The 16,748-nt window shown below is 37.7% G+C and overlaps 1 protein-coding gene across 2 annotated transcripts in view; it reads left to right on the plus strand.

Moving 5' to 3' along the window:
- The window catches only part of EDIL3 (EGF like repeats and discoidin domains 3), a 218,205-nt gene that overhangs the window by 130,851 nt on the left and 70,606 nt on the right, over positions 1–16,748 (plus strand). For both annotated transcript variants that reach the window (XM_053475131.1, XM_053475139.1), the window contains exon 5: positions 11,296–11,409. In XM_053475131.1, the coding sequence (XP_053331106.1) occupies positions 11,296–11,409 (114 nt within the window). The remainder of the gene's footprint in view (positions 1–11,295; positions 11,410–16,748) is intronic.

Consider the following 16,748-nt stretch of genomic DNA (forward strand, 5'->3'; position numbering starts at 1 on the left):
TGAGATATTTTTCTCATGGACTTTCATACCCTATGTTTTTAAAACACGTTTGACATCACAAATTCCCATTGATCTTGTATCTATTGATCACATACATTAACTCTTGTATTTTGCAGTACATTTAAAGGAAAACTGTCAACTTCACAGCTTAAGACATTTCAGTTTATTACAACGACTACTTTTTTTTAATTAGAGTGTTTTGAATATACTTGTAAAAAATACTATTTTACAACGGTGAACCCGCAATCAAAAAGGTGGCAAAATCAATATCCTGTTCTGCAGTTTGCTCCCCTTACTTATGCTGCCAATACCAACCAGTTCTCTTACAAAAAGGCAACAATAACTTAGTAAAAAAAGGGATATAAGATCAGTTTTCAAATACAGAGTGTTTTCTTTAGCCACTGTGTATCACATTTTAATTTACTTCATGATGACCTAGAAAAAGACTCTCGCCGTGTGGCTTAACATACACTTGAAAAGAGAATACTTAATGCTTCTTAGAAAGTGAAATGTCACAGATCACTGATGCTGAAGCTAATTAAAGTTCATAGGAAGCAGAGTTATGAATAGGAACGATAATGTGCTGCTTTTGTATAATATCTAGGCCAGGACTGTAATTGTGAAATATCTGAAAATAAAGACATTGGGACAAATTAAGCGTTTAGGACTAACAAAATACAAAAGCAGGCCCAAAATTTGCCCCAGTGATTAGATTAATGCATAGTTGTAATCCACTTGTTTTTTTCAGAATGAGATATATACTTCATAAAAGAGAAATTAAATAAAGGGACACTCTGGTCCATCTTGAACAAATTACATGTAGAAATGAATTACTTACGTACTTGCAGGTGCAGCACCCTGCCTGCTCTGTGGTCCAATGTTTCACACCACTGATTGGCTGCTTGTAGTAGCCTATCAGTGGCCTGGAAAGTGCTCCCAGTGCTGGAGCTGACTGGTAGTAAATATACCACATGTCAGGAAATGTGTTGGGCAAATAACTATAAGATCCTCCAGGTATTGTATGCATTAAAATGCATAGAATTGCTGGAGTGTTCTTTTAAATCACCTTGGGGAAATCGCTTTGGTTGTATCCAATAATTATTATCATTAGTATAAGTATTTGTTTTATTTAGCACCATCATATTCTGTAGCACAGGGTAGACAGGACATAACAAGTAGTATATAACATAGCAATTTGAATTACAGAACAACAGGGGAGGAGGACTGAAAAGCTTACAATCTAAATCTGAACAGACTAAAAGTAAATGAATAAAAAAAGCTTAAGTTAAACCATATTAATATAAGCATCGGAGAAGCCAATTATCTATCATTCTTGTAAAATGCATGCTAGGTGTATATATATATATATATATATATATATATATATATATATATATATATATATATATACACACACACACACACACACACACACACACACACACGCGGACTGACCATGCAAAGACTCAGGAAGGTTGCAAACTGTCACCTATAGGGTGGGAGGAAAAAGGGGTGAAGAACATGACTCCCTTTGTGCAGAGGTGTGACTCACCACTCTTGTGTGAAGTAATGTGTTGTTACATGACCCAGTACACTGTAAAAGTAAGAAATTTAGATTTGTGTGCTTGTCTCACAGGGGAACCAGAGTTGAAGTGCTCTCACCCTGTATACTGTATAGCTAATCAGTAAGCAGAAATCTGCTATATTAACAAATGTTCAGTAGAAACTCACTGAACTTTGATCTTGATAATGTGTTATGATGATAGAATATTGAAATGCTCAACCCTGTTGAAATCTTCCCTTTAGGGAATAGACCCCAGTGGTGTAACCACAGGGGTCACATCTGCAAGGGGGCTCATTCCTCTAGCGGACTTGGACGGCCCCTGCAATCACTTGTTTCTGTCTCCCTGTGCCAGTTCAAAACTGTTTAGAAAGGGCCCTTCTGGACTGATCCATGACCATTTGGTGAAACCGAGGCTGCCGAACATATCTATGTATAAGTGTATGTGAGCGTGAACGTTTATGTATAAGCGTATATGAGCATGGATGTCTGTATTTAAGTGTATGCTGTCATGGATGTCTGTGTATAAGTGTATGTGAGCATGAATGTCTGTGTATAAGTATAAGAGAGCTCACAAGCTGTTTGGAGGTACAGGTGGCACATGTCCCTTGGTGAAGTTTGGAGGCCCCTGGGCAATTTTCACAATGGGGCCCTGTGGTTTCTAGTTGTGACCCTGATAGATTCTATAGTATATTATTCTAATATAGAGTTGAAACTGCAAATCTCCAGCAGCACTCCTCCATTCTGTGATGCCCAGTGCTGGACTGCATACAAGAAGCACTTCTCTCGTCTTCTGTGTTCTGGAGTTGGCTCTTGTTGGTGTAGGAAACTGTCCAATGTCTGATACTTAATCTTTGTAAGGGAAATGTGACATTCAAATGTATTTGGTGTGCCCACCAGAAAAGCTCTATTTAAATAAGTAATTCAAGGCAATCTCATTTCCCATTGTGTTCTTCAAACTGATGGAATAAATCACAATACCGTTTGTCAATTCAATAACAGAATTAATAAATAAATAAGTAATTGAACAAGTTGAATCTTGCAAGGGTCATAGCACAATTGACCAGGAATTGACTCCAACTGCATTCACTGTGAACAGTTTTCTGATGAAACTCAGAGCAGACATTGTATTTATAGATTTAGCTGTCTCATACAACTCTTTCTTGCATATAAATGACTTAATAAGGGTTTTGAAAACCTGCTTACATGTTTGAGATGCCCACGGCATTCCAAACTTCAACACGCTGAAATGTGACAATATTGACAACCATTTTGATTTCAAATACGCTCCTCGAAATTGTAATAAAGCTACAGTACATAACACAAGAAAATTATTTTTTTTTTACTATAAATCATTTCACAGTTCCCAACAAAGGTCATATAAATAGTTAACCTTTTGTAGTATTTTCATTTGAATATTCTTTATCAACTAAAGACATAAGGCATCTAGATGTTTCGTAGTCAAAATAGTAATAATGTAGAAGAGAATTTCCATTTTTACTTTTTTTTTTACATTATCAGCTAAGTCTTTTTACGCACGTGTGCCACCTTTAGGAATATGTAAATTGAATTGGAGAGAATAATTAATTTATAATTTGTTTTCAGATATCTGTAAGCCTTGGCACTATATTTTCTACTTCTCCGACATCAGGACTAGATAATTCTGCACAAAGCACCAGTTCTAATATAGCAACTATGTTATATCGCACATAATACATTTCATTTACATGCAACATTTTACTATATTCTTTAATAGGCTGGGGACATTTTTAAATCACACACAAGAAATAGCTGCAACTCAGCATTAGAGCTTCTATTGAAAACCTATTTTTGGGAGAATACTGCCGTTTATACTTAACAAGCATTGAGAAAAAGAAATACTGATTTTGGTCTACTACTGTGTTTTCCCACTGTCAGCGCATTTATTAATATGCACAGTACAAAAAAATACACGATAGATGTTTTAGGAATGGTATTTGGTATGAACTGAATTCTTGCTTTGTTTTGTATATTTATTAGTATATGAAATATTTATGCAGAAAATCTAAAAGTGCATATGATCGCTAGAGTGTCCCTTTAATACAGAGTGTTTATATATATTAGTAATGGTTAAAGCATTCTATTTAGCATTTAGGGCATTGGTGCCTGAACCATAGTACCAATGAAAAGGAAGCATGTAGCACTTTTCCTGCTTCAAAAACTTACATTAATAAATTGCTTATTTTGTTAATTTAGTATAAAAACGATAGTATTTTTACCCTACCATTAAGTGCCTAGCTGCCTGTCTGCATTCATGTGTATTACTGCAGAAATAATTTGCATTCACAACCCTCTTTGAATGTGAAAATGTTGAATTAGAACAAACATTCATGATACTCTGTGTCTGACATTGTTGTAAGTCAAACGTGTAAAGCCTATAAGTAGTGTTGAGGTATTACATGCTAATCAAACGTATTTAAATACCAAATATATAACCTGTGTTTATATGTTGAACCAGATCTTCCTGTCAAGAAGTAATTTTTATTTAAAGGGACACTTCAGCCATCATATGAACTTTAGTGTTATTTGTTCAATAACAAATAATGCTGGATATTCCTGGTACTTTCTAATCACATGAATAGAGTAGTGAATGTGAATGATAATATTGCACGGGATCACAGGAAAATGTTTCCAGAACACTTCTACAGATGCTCATATTTGAAAGCACCCATATTTCAACAAGTCCTATTTAATAACTAATTTATTGGCAATGGCATTAATGTGGCAGGTAGTGATAGTCCTGAATCCATTCAGAGATGTGACTGAGAACTGATGCCAAACCACTGCCAGTTTGGGTCAGGTCATCCTCTTATTTAGCTACCACTGGAATACAGTGAGGTCTTACTGGACAACAGATGACACTTAGAGGCTGAAACACTGATCTGGAGGCTAATTGGGAGCTCACATGTCACATGCAAGACACCATGGACTCCCTAGAGTACATACTAGCCATTTTCTATGACTCAAGGGTAAAGGGTAAGTTCTCACTTAATAATAATAATTTGAAAACTTGAAGCTGCATGCTGGTCCATAGGGTGCATGAGATGAAGCACAAAAGGGACACTGAAGGAGGAACACAGGAACTGGAAATGGAAACTCCTAGTAGCAATGACACTAGCGCCGCCTCAATGTCCAATTCCCAATCCATCTTCCCTATGCAGAGTAGCAGTGCTATATCAACCTGAGTAGCAGCAACTTGTGCAGAGGCCCTTGATTTTTTGGTAGGTCCCACCTAAGCCCCCAAAGTCAAACTAGTTCCTCTGAAATGGACCCTGAGCGACAGCGCTGGTAATATCCCTGGGAATAGTCCATAAAGTAGCTGTCTAGAGTTCAAGAGCTGTGGTTGATTAGACCCCGGTACTAAAGATGGATAGTAAAACCAGGTTTTCCAGATGAGCTTCCTCTCAGTAACCACCTCCAATTGTGATCCACCACGAGCACAGCATAACCCCAAAAGAGTGAAATGGTAGGGCAACGGACATCAGTAGTGACTCGGTTCCAAAGTTCGGTGGGTTCCTAGCCGCTGCACAAGTCCATGGAGGTAAAGGTGGCACATGTCCCTTGGAGGGGACTGGCCAGGCAGGCAAAGAGTCTCCCCATTAATCCATTATGGCCCCCTCCCAAAATCAAACCCAAACAGAAATGGAAAAATAAATTATTAACTCATAACTAAATTCAATAAGTTTAAATAAATAACATGTACTGAACAGATATGGTACAGCGTAATTCCCACTACTTATAGTATATAAATGCAGTATAAAATGAAGCACCTAGCCATGCAGTCTGCATTTTACAAACATTTGTGAAAAAAATGAGTTAGTGAATTCAAGTGTGGTACTGTGATAGGATGCCACCTTTGTAATAAGTCATTTTCTGAAATTTTATTCCTGGTAGATATTCCACGGTGAACTGTAAGCAGTATTATTGGAAAGTGGAAGTGTTTTACTTCCACTGCCATTAATATCAGCACAAAAACTGTGGTGTAAAGCACTCTGCCGCTGTACTCTGGAGCAGTGGAAACGCGTTCTCTGGAGTGACGGATCTCGCTTCTCTGTTTCACAGTCTGATGGGTGAGTTGGGGTTTGGCAGATGCCGGGAGAACATTACCTGCCTGACTGCATTGTGCCCACTGTAAAGTTTGGTGGAGGAGGTCTGGGGGTGTTTTTGAGGGGTTAGGCCTGTGCCCCAGTGCACAAAGCAAGGTCCTTCCCAGAAGAGTGATAGCTACAGGGGGGTAGGAACAGAAAAAAACAGGGAATATGGAACAGAAAAAATGGATTTGCCAACAAACATTTTATAAATCTAATTGTGTTAGTAGAGCAATAAACTATGAGTAATTGACAGCTGGGAACAAAAACTATTAAATGGAAAACAACATGAACTTCATTTACTTGTCAAGAAGGTGTAATAAATCTCATATACAGAGCATGCCTGTAGTCATACAGAAATCCCATGGAAGCCTTGCTGAATTAAGTAGATCCATAATTTTATTTATATGACTGATAAGGATTTCTGTTTTGAAAATGTAACATAAATTGTCAAATACCTTGTTTAAATAATATTTGGCTAAATTTTCTTTATATAAATAAACTGCTACAGCCATAATGGTAATTGATAATAGCCCTTACATGCTTTGTGGGGTGTCAATGGGACTCAATGGACACTTTGACAGGGGCAGCAATTTGTCGCCCCAAAGCATGTTCTTTTGTCACCAGTTTGCATTCAGCGTGCAGAAGACTTGTACATTTAGATTCTTAAGACTTTTAACTTTAACTAAACTTCCCAATTTTGTTAATTTGTACAAATGTCCAAAAATGAGGAGGGATCCCCTGAACCTAACAAATGGAAGGAGGAAGGAAGGAAAAGGAAGTGAGAGCTCCAAATATTTGTTTGCATATGGGAGCCTAGCGTGAGGACAAAGCCTGAAACGGACCAAGCTGATACTTCTGTTCTGCTGCTGTGTTTCCAACATCAGTCCCTTAGCGTCCCCTAAATAACTTAGTTGCTGACGGGGTATCTAGCAGCGAACCTATTTATTTGACTGAGGGGCTGAAACGGAATGAGCTGATACTTCAGCTGTTGTCCCTGTATCAGCTGTTCCATTTTAGTCCCTTAGCTAAATAAATAGGTTTGCTGCCGAACACCCCGTCGCCAACTAAGCTACTTAGCTGACGCTGAAGGACTGACGTTGGAGAGACAGCAGCAGCAGCGGAACAGAAGTATCAGCTCAGAAACGGTATACTCTCACTCTCATTGCAACCCCCAGGCAGCTGCGCCCCCTTGCTTTCTGCGCCTGGGGCAGCCTCACGGCTCGCCCCCTATAGATACGCCACTGCTCCTCGGTATTATATCAGTTAATCAGATCTCCCAGATCGCTTCCGCAAAAGCAGAGCCTCTGTGCTCACCATCTCCCATGATTGGAGGAATGGGGGAGAGGCTGTACCCCTTTGGTGCGCTGCGGTCTCGCTCCTTTTTGTAGAAGTAAGCGCCAAGAAGCCACAATGCTGCAGGCAGATTCAAGGAGAAAGAGAAAAGTAATATATTGATGAAGGGAATTACGCTAGAGTGGGAGTTTTATTGGCTAACTTAACTAAATCAGAGTGCAAGCTTAGTTGGCAAAATTAATTTTATTAGAGTGCATGATTAATTGGCAAAAATTATAACATTAAAGTGTGAGCTTTACTGATGAACTAAGTTAGATTAGAGTGCAAGCTTTATTATGTAACTGAATTGTATTAGAGTGTGAGAGTTTTTTTGGGAGAGGGCAGCTTTTTTTATTCTTGGACCAGGCAGCACAATGTCTTAGGCTGACCCTATTAGTAGCTTTATCACAGGTATCTTAGCAAACCATGATTTGAACTTGTGAAAATTCACAACACAATCAGAAAAATGTAAACCTTTCCATAGCTTGATTTAATTTATTTGAAATGATATAGTTGCGTTCTAGCAGGTAGGAGAAGGCAATCTTCCGTGGTATTAACATTTACACGCAGTTTGAACAGAAGCCAGCTATAATTAAGAGAAGGAAATGAAAACGGCTTCCCTAGCCTGCTGGAAAACATGGATGCCAATACTATTTTATAGTATGGAAAGTTACGCCTGTATCTTTAGTGTTCAATTAAGGGAAACTGCCATTTATAGATTTAACATCATTAAAGGGAAGCTGTCGCCAAATTCTTTTAACATGACACTCCAGGCATCATATGCACTTTAATAGTTGAGTACTTTAAATTTATGTGGTGATGGGATTCATTAGAATCTTCACGTAATGCAAGTGTTGAGGGATCTTAGAAGACCCCTGTGTGCATATGCAGAACACTCTCCCCTTGATTTCAGACTTCCCTGCTACATCAGTAGAAAGAATCATCAGACCACAGAGCAGACAGGGAGTTAGCTCTATAAAAAAGAAAGTTAATGCCATCATCTGCACAGTTAGCAGAAAATGGAAAAAGGGAAGACTTTTATTGAAGATAAATAAAAAAATAAAAACTTGGAAAGATATATAGTGTCACAAAAAGCTGACACACTTATATCTCACGGAGAGAAGTGTGTCTACAAAGAATCCACTGTATCTCAGACTGATCCTCTCCTGATATCTTGGCTGTGTGAAAGAGGCTATCTTCTGCTCTAGCATATACACAGAGGACTATCCAGACTTACCTACACATTACTACTAAAAATCCCAAACTGACCGGAAGTCAGCTTTCCCTGAAACTAGTGCTGCGGAGACTCATCCTTCTGGAAACCTGCAGGTTCATTTACTAACTGGTAGAAGCTTCTAATGCCCATTGTCTCATGTGTGTAGAATTTAGGATTTGGGGAAAAGTGAGAGAAATACTTCACCGTGTAAATTATTTTTGGAGATAAGTTAAATTGGCTTGTTATGCATGGCCATGCGCTATGATCTTTCCACTCCTGCAGAGTAAAGCTAAGAGTATCCTGCCAGTAGCAGCACATTAAAGCATCCGATGTGCCATATAAGTGGCAGCAAATGTAAGTTTAGATTATGCCTGGTTTGCCAGATGACCAATCCAGACCTCACTTGCACCTTCTATTGCTATACAGTTTTATCTTTCCCTTACATGTATTTGAAAGATGTACCTGTAATTGATTCGTAAAGGTTTCCTGGTCCAAAATTAATGAAATAAAACTTCTATATTTTCACCCACACTTAAGATCCCAAGGAGAATTGCAATGTATGAAATAACAATTTTGATTGCATAGAATACTGTAAGGCATTCTAAACATTTGAAGAGGGATTTTCTATATGTAGCCATTTAGAGTTTGTAAGTCATGCTTGTTTCTAACTTTTACTTGCACTCAAGTTAATGTACTAAGTTTTAGAGCTAGTAGAAATATTTTAAAATTGTTCAGTAGTAATTACTGCAAAAGAAAAACATATTTTAAACTTGTTAAATAATTCTATGAACAATTCTTCCATTTTTTTCATTGTAAATGGGAATTTCATTCTCTTGAACAAAATGTAAAAAAAAAATAATAGACCATGTAACTTGGGGGGGAGCAACAATTCCTCTTGAATAAACCATGTAATGTTTATTTGAAAATGGTTTATCTTACCTGAGTTTGTTAAAGGTCATTTCTCTTGTGTGCCCACGTTCAACAGTTTTGAAAAGGCTTTTGTTATAGAAGCAGGCAGTAGCTTTAGTCAGGTTCAATGGACATGACAAATGTTTCTGTCCTCTGGTAATCATTTTTGTTTTGCTAAATCGTGTAGCTTGTAACTTACCAGAATTGAGGATATCTTACCAGGATATATGAAAGGCAGAGACTGAAACATAAAGCATGTGAAGTGCAAAAGTTAATGTTAAAGTTAATGTGTTTACGTTGTCTTTTGTAGTGTATATTTCATGTAAAAAATGGGCTTCAAGAAATGGAGACTGGCATAATTAATCAAACCTTTGAACAGAAAGCATACCCAAACAATCCCAGTTTTCACAGGACAGTTCTGATTTCCAGACGCTGTCCCTCTGCATCGAGTTGTTGTGCTGGTTGGGAGATCCTCTGAACTCCTGTCACTGGCCCAGATAGGTGGAAATCAGTGGAGGTCACAGAGGCCAGCTTTAGTTGTGTGCACAGGGCAGACCACGCCAAAAGGGGTCTCCCAGAAGTGTGAGAGGAGGGCAAAATTGTTCTCAAAGGACTGGTGTGACCTGGACTGGGTCACGACAGGCTCTTTGTAAACCAGCATGGGGAGGCAGGAACGCATATGTGTTAGCATGGATGTGTATGTGTGTTTGTGTTAGCATAGATGTGCATGTGTAAGTGTTTGTGTGTTAAGATGAATGTGTTAGTGGGTTAGCATGGATATGTATGTGTGTGAGCATGAATGTGAATGGGTAAGTGGTGTGAGTATTTGTAAGCATGAGTGTGTAAGTGTGTGTTAGTATGAGTAAGTATGTATGTATGTTAGTGTAAATGTTTAAGTTTGCGCACATACACGTGCCAGTACTAATGTACTAACTAGGCCCATCTAGCTTTACTTGCCCGCTAGGCCAGAAGGTGCCAGCCCTCCACTCTGCCAGAGGCGCTGCCTGGGGAGATGACAGGAGGGGGCACCATGGTGTTATGATGGTATCAGATGAGGAACCCAGTATGCAGAGATTCGAAAGAGGGTCACAAGAAGATAAGCAAAAGTTCAATAGAATGGTCAGGCAAGCCGGGTCAAGAATGGAGAGATCAAACATAGTCAAGCAGGCAAATATCAGCAACGGAATTCAATAGAATGGTCAGGCAAGCTGAGTCAGGAATAAAGAGATCAAACATAGTCAAACAGGCAAATCAGCAACAGAAGGTGATTGTAGATAAACTGCTGCAAGAGTAGTAAGCCCAGCCTCCACAGTGGTATGGGATAAGTGGGTGAGTGTAGTGTGTACAGCTCACCTCCTGGAAAATGGGGATAGACAATAAGTAACAAGTACATGCTAGACGTGGGTACTCTGGGGACAGACTGCGGTGTGGACCGTGACACGTGTGGGTAGCCGGCACAGGGCACCCGAACACCTAACGTCGGCCCTGCGTAACCTCCTTACTTCTCTACTTCACGGATGGTTGCACCCTTCTTGTCTCTTGCTACACTCATCGGCAAAGGTACCCTTCTTTGGTCACCTAAAGTGTTGAGCAATGGTTTAGTAGTGAGGTTTATATGCTAAGAGGAAGCTTTTGCAGGCAGGGCTTTATTATAACTTTTGATGTGCCTGTGTGACTAATTGAAACATTTTCTGCTGCTTCTATGATATTTTATTATGACTTTAGGGCTGTGGATTTTTTTATATCTTAATACCCAATAAATAGGGTATAAAAACCTAGTTTCTTGGGAAAAAAAGGCAAAATTGGAGGATTTTGATCCCAAAGAGAGTCTATCCTTCCTACAGAGGAACACTCAGTAGGTTTGTTCAAGAGGCAAGGTGTACTGAATGTACATGGATTCCAATTGGAAGCACAGATAATCACCATGTGGAGTTTTAATGAGCGCATTTCATTTAATCCTATTTTTTACTTTTGATATTCAAAAGATATGTTTTTGCTTATTTCATTTGTCTGTGTGGAACTAAAATACATATTAACAGTTCCCAGGTTCACTATTGATTTGGATAATAAAGACAATGCAATATAGAATAATTTACACATTTATTGGTATTGTGAAATAATACACATAACCTAATCTTTTTTTACAGATGTAAATGAATGTGAAGCTGAACCTTGCAAGAATGGTGGGATTTGTACAGATCTTGTTGCCAACTACTCGTGTGAATGCCCTGGTGAATACATGGGAAGAAATTGTCAACACAGTAAGTAGAGAATGTTCTTGATCATTTCTTTGTGATTATATCTGCATGATTTTAGTATGAGTGGGTGCATGCATTCATAACATTTTCTAAAAAGTGATTTGATTCCTTTAAGTTGAACATTCAAAGGGTTCTAACAGAAAGCGTTTCTTATTGAAATAAACTATTGTTTTGATGAATAGAAGTTATATCATGCTAGAATGTTTTCTAAATAAATATGTTTCTTACGGATCTACCTATCAAATACAACACATAGACGCTTTCTTATTCAATTACTAGTAGTGTATGTGGTTCTACTGAATCCTATAAGCATTTACCCCCATATCTCCAGTTAAATGCTGCACAGGAGATGTGTTCAGTCTTCTCATTGATTTCAATAAAAGCACTATTTTGCCACTGATTGGCTGCTTCAAGCAGCCAATCAGTGGCAAGAAATGTCGGACCAGCTGTGATTTCTAGGTCAGGTAAGTGCTGTATTTTTCTTTTATTTTCATTGTGGAAGAATGCATACCAAAGTAATCACATAGTATTATGCATTATTCTATCATTGACAGATACAAGTGTTATACAAAGGTAGTTATAACATAAGGCAGTAATGTATCCTATGATGTTTCATATCCTGGGAGCAAAAAGAGCAGTTACATATTGAAAAAGTAACATTTCCTTTGGTAGGAAGACACCTTACTTCTAACCAATAATAATTCAAAAGTTATTTGTAAAAGTATATTAAAAAATAGTCTAATATGATAGAGACATGACACTACACAACATCATGGGGGAAATGCATGTAACCATTTCCCTTTTATATCAGGTCTTTTTTAATGACCGACCACGATGGGAGTCTGTCAATGTAAGATTGTGCTATACGTATGCTTTAAACTTCCATCTGGGTATTACACTGGTGCAGAAATGGGTGAGAGTAATGGGAGCTTGACTTCTATTTCAGAAAACAGGGGTGGTTGCATTACCCTACTATAAGGTATATATTATGAAAATGAAGCTACAGTCCCTCATAAATGCAATTTTGGATTGTGTTTTTCTGCCATTAGACATTAGACAAATAAGAGAAATATAGAATCCAAATATTGTTCTTCTCAGGCTTAGCTTTTAAACATCCCTGCAGATATTATCCTAGATAAATAAAAAGAAGCATGTGTAGGCTGATGCAGCCAAAGGTTATTTCTTTAATATGAAAAGCAAATATTACTGCTGAAGCTGCGGCGTGTTCTCTCTATGCTTAACCTTTATTGTGTGGAGATGGCTCAATTACTATGCATGCATTTATTTTCAGTTGATGCTTATGCAAATAATTTTAGTAGGAAAATCTCTCTCTCTCTCTCTCTCTCTCTCCCTCTCTTATATATATATATATATATATATATATATATATATATATATATATATATATATATAGCTTGGAATAGCCACGTTGGTTAATAAAAATAGTACTGCAAAATAGGATAGTACCTTTTATTGGACATCCCATTTTAACAACCATTGCTAACAGGGACAGAGCATTAAAAAAAAATATTCCTTGAAACTCATATCCTGGTATGGAACAAAAACCTGAAGCCTCAAACAAAATCTGGTCCATAAAAACTAATCTATAGATTAGTGAGTGAACAAAACATTATTGAGAATGGCACCAAACCATGTCAAATGTATCACTGCAAACTGTCAACACGTCTGTAATGACAATGCTGCCCTTCACAACACCAAAACATACAAAATGAAGGGATCATACACATGTACATCTGGAAATGTTGTGTATATGATCCAGTGCAATACATGTGAAACAGGATGTTACACTGGAGAAACCAGCTAGAACGCGACCCAAAGGATGAACCTACAAAGACAAGAGACACAACGAAAATAATAATAACTGCACAGGGTAGGCCACCGAGATGACTACCCATTTCAACACTAAGGACACAGGACTAAACATGGACATAGGATTCCTGTCACTTTACCAGAAGTTCATATGACATTTCTGTCATTTTCTTCTGTTTCCTTCTTTCTGTTATCCATATAATGTGCATTATAGCAACACATACACATAGTTTCAATACTACTAATCAGTCAATAGAGTCCAGATTTAAGACCTAAGTCTTGCCATGTTAGTCCCTTCAATGTCTTCCTTCTCTTGGTCTGCACAAAAGTTGCCTGTGCAAGTGCATTTCATGGGACTTTACTCATACCATGCGTGGTTGGATGATAAAGTGTGTTTCAACCAGCAGGCACTCTTTGTTTACTAGCCACCCCACATAAAGCCTACAACACCTTAGAAATCCTAGGAAACATGATTGGATACCCTGGGATCTTAATAGGTAGATTATCATGGTTGCACCTGTGCACTTCCCAGGGATGGCCCATCAGAGAACTCCATGTCCCACACTGAAGAAGAAGAGTAAATCATGTAAAGAGGCCCGATAATCAACTGCTCAGTTGATTAATCTGACATACCCCACAGTTTTTTGTAGATATATCAGTGGTTTAGTTCTATAGAATAGATTTTTTGCAATGTAATATTAAAGGGTTAATAGTGGAAGGTATTGAGGGTCAGCTCGTTTAATAAGTCCCAGTGTACGTTGATGCCATTGCTTCAAAAGAAAATGAAATATTGAGAAATTAAGTTGAAGGCTGGAACATTCTCAGCCCTGTAACACTGCATAATTTTGTGTTTGAATATTATGCAAGCTTTTATTTTATGCTGAAATGACACCTTCGCTGTATGTGTTGCATTTCCCAACTAAATATTTTAGCAAGACTCCGCTTATAGTCTGTGTTAATTATTCAAACAGAAACCTTGCTAAAATTAAAGTCCATGATGCTGAAATGAAAATGTTGATGACAACATTGCTAATATATTGCTTGCCAGTTTGTGTGTTTCATTACATTGAGGAAATTGAAAGTCTGTTTGTGATTCTTAACCCATATCTTGCCACTTGCTATTTTTTTGACTGCTTTGTGCTTTTGCGGTACAGAAGAATGTATTGTTCTCTTCCAAAGGGGAGGCGGAAGTAAGAATATATATGACACATGAAAATTGGAGCTGTCTAAATTTTGAATCTGTCCCTGTTCATTTACATTTTACTTGAAAACAATTAAAACTTTTTTTCACCTAATTTTTTTTCACCTTTTTTTCACACAATTTAGCATTTAGCATTTAATGTCGAGGACAGAAGGATAGATATTATTGGTCCATTTTTACATTTCTAATACTGCACACATGTAACACTTTTATACATAGTCTGTTGCGGAGATCTATCTCCATATGATCTCTTCCACTGTGTGTCCTTCTAAGGTGGAGCTCCAGTACCATGTCACCCTGCACAGCACAGAGAATGCATAGTCCAAGGTATGGTGGTGTGTGTCCAGTGACATCCTCTCCCCAATCCTCCAATTCACGTTAGGGCAAACAACAATGTTTTCCGTGATGTCCTCTCCCCTGATTGGAGGATTGGGGAGAGGACATCACCACAACCCCCCGCCATTTGGGAGTAAATTCTTGCCGGTTTATGTCCGCAGAGATGCAGGTGAAAATAGACGATAGCAGACTAAAGATTGAAGATGGAAGAGAGATGAGGAGGGAGAAGATAAAAAATAGAAGATTTAGAAGAAGAAGAGGTAGAAGCTATTGGCAGAAGCAGAATAGGTCAGCCAAAGAGTTAAGGAAACATTTAGGGAGCTTGAGAGAGAGAGAGTGAATGAGAATGAGAGCGTGAGGGAGTAAGAGTGTATGTGAATGTGGGCCCATGAATTTTGGATGAAAATTATGAGCCTTTTCCTTTGTTTTTGTCCAATTTGTAGTCTTGCTTCGTTTTTGGTGCTTAGTGTGATTCTTCAAATTAACTAAAATTCTGTAAAACTCTACTGAATATTCCCTGAAACATTTTATGTAAGTAAAGGAATTTTAGGACATAGTGTTGCCTGCAGTTTCACGTCAGCAGCAGGGAATGCATTTTTCTCTTCCTAGTAAATACATTTCTACATGAGAGCTATTACAATTCTAAAGGATAACTTCTAGAAAACACAGACTCTCCTCTAATACGTATTTATACCACATGTACGTTTTCTGGAGTAAAGACTTATGAACCCCAGCCTCTAGCATATAAGACATAGAGACAGCCTATATGTTTGTATTGTAGGGCTGGTGGTGTCTAGGCTATAAAAGAGATATAAAGCCTTTTGAACACTATAAGATGTGTACTTGGTATACTTTCCATTTCCATTTTTTATGCAGCAATATAACAGTGGATATACATAATATTTATTGTAGTTATTGTGCAACATACTTTACCTCTTTATTCTCTGCTACTTTTGTTGTACTATTTCCGTTGTGTACTACTTTATTTGAAGAAGTCTAGGTATAGTGTTTATATTTGCTTGGAATGTGAGATAATAAAATTGGAAAACTATATAAAGATGGCATGGGTAAGAAAAGAAAGAATTACACATTTTGCATGTGCCATAGCATAAAATGCTATGTTTAATGGGATGTAAGAAAAATGAAAAGTTAGGGTCTGATTTAAAGCCCAAGTGCAATAAAACACAATAAAAATAATTCATTTGTTATTTATTATTTTAAAAACGCAATACTTTCTAGCAGAAAATATCATGTTATGGTCTAGAAGTGTAATAGCCTTTTTACTACAGACAATGGTTGGCTGAACACCTCTCAGCATGGTGTAACATTTAGTCCATAGGCAAGACCCAATAAAATTAAACATATAAAGATAATGTGATGAAATCGGAAAGCTTGACATACACCAGCGGCAAGAATTATGCTTAGTAGATGGATGTGTTAAGTCCATAAATTAAAACCCCAGTAAAAATTACATTTTTCATACTAAACTTAATAATGTGGTCTCTGTTTTTATGTGTTGCATAAAACTTTTACATACTTTTCCTTCACCCCCTAATTTATTTCCATCATCTCTTCATTTTGATGATGTTTTACTCAGGATATTTAATAATAAGTTTAAAGTGGAAATCCCAAGTTAACAACAGACGCCGAGAAGCCCCACAGAAACTCAATTCAGCTTTTGCCCAATCTGTAAAAATCATAAGAAACTTGAGACAAAGCATCTACTGTGAACTTTTCACAAGTTCTGGTCAGGAATTGACTCCACACTCAAAGGAAAAAACGTTAGTCCTTGGGTCATAGTCTTTGCCCTGGTCTATTCATTTACTTAGTTCTTTGCAGAGGAAGACGATGCAACCAAACTTATCCCTGCCAATGTAAGATGACCAATACTCAAACATCACAGGATTAACAATTCACTAAAAGCTCATCACCAGCTGAGGGTTAGGAAGACTTTCTCTTCTCCTACTCCTATATA

The sequence above is a fragment of the Spea bombifrons genome, chromosome 1, assembly GCF_027358695.1.
Source record: "Spea bombifrons isolate aSpeBom1 chromosome 1, aSpeBom1.2.pri, whole genome shotgun sequence".
Taxonomy (NCBI): Eukaryota; Metazoa; Chordata; class Amphibia; order Anura; family Pelobatidae; genus Spea; species Spea bombifrons.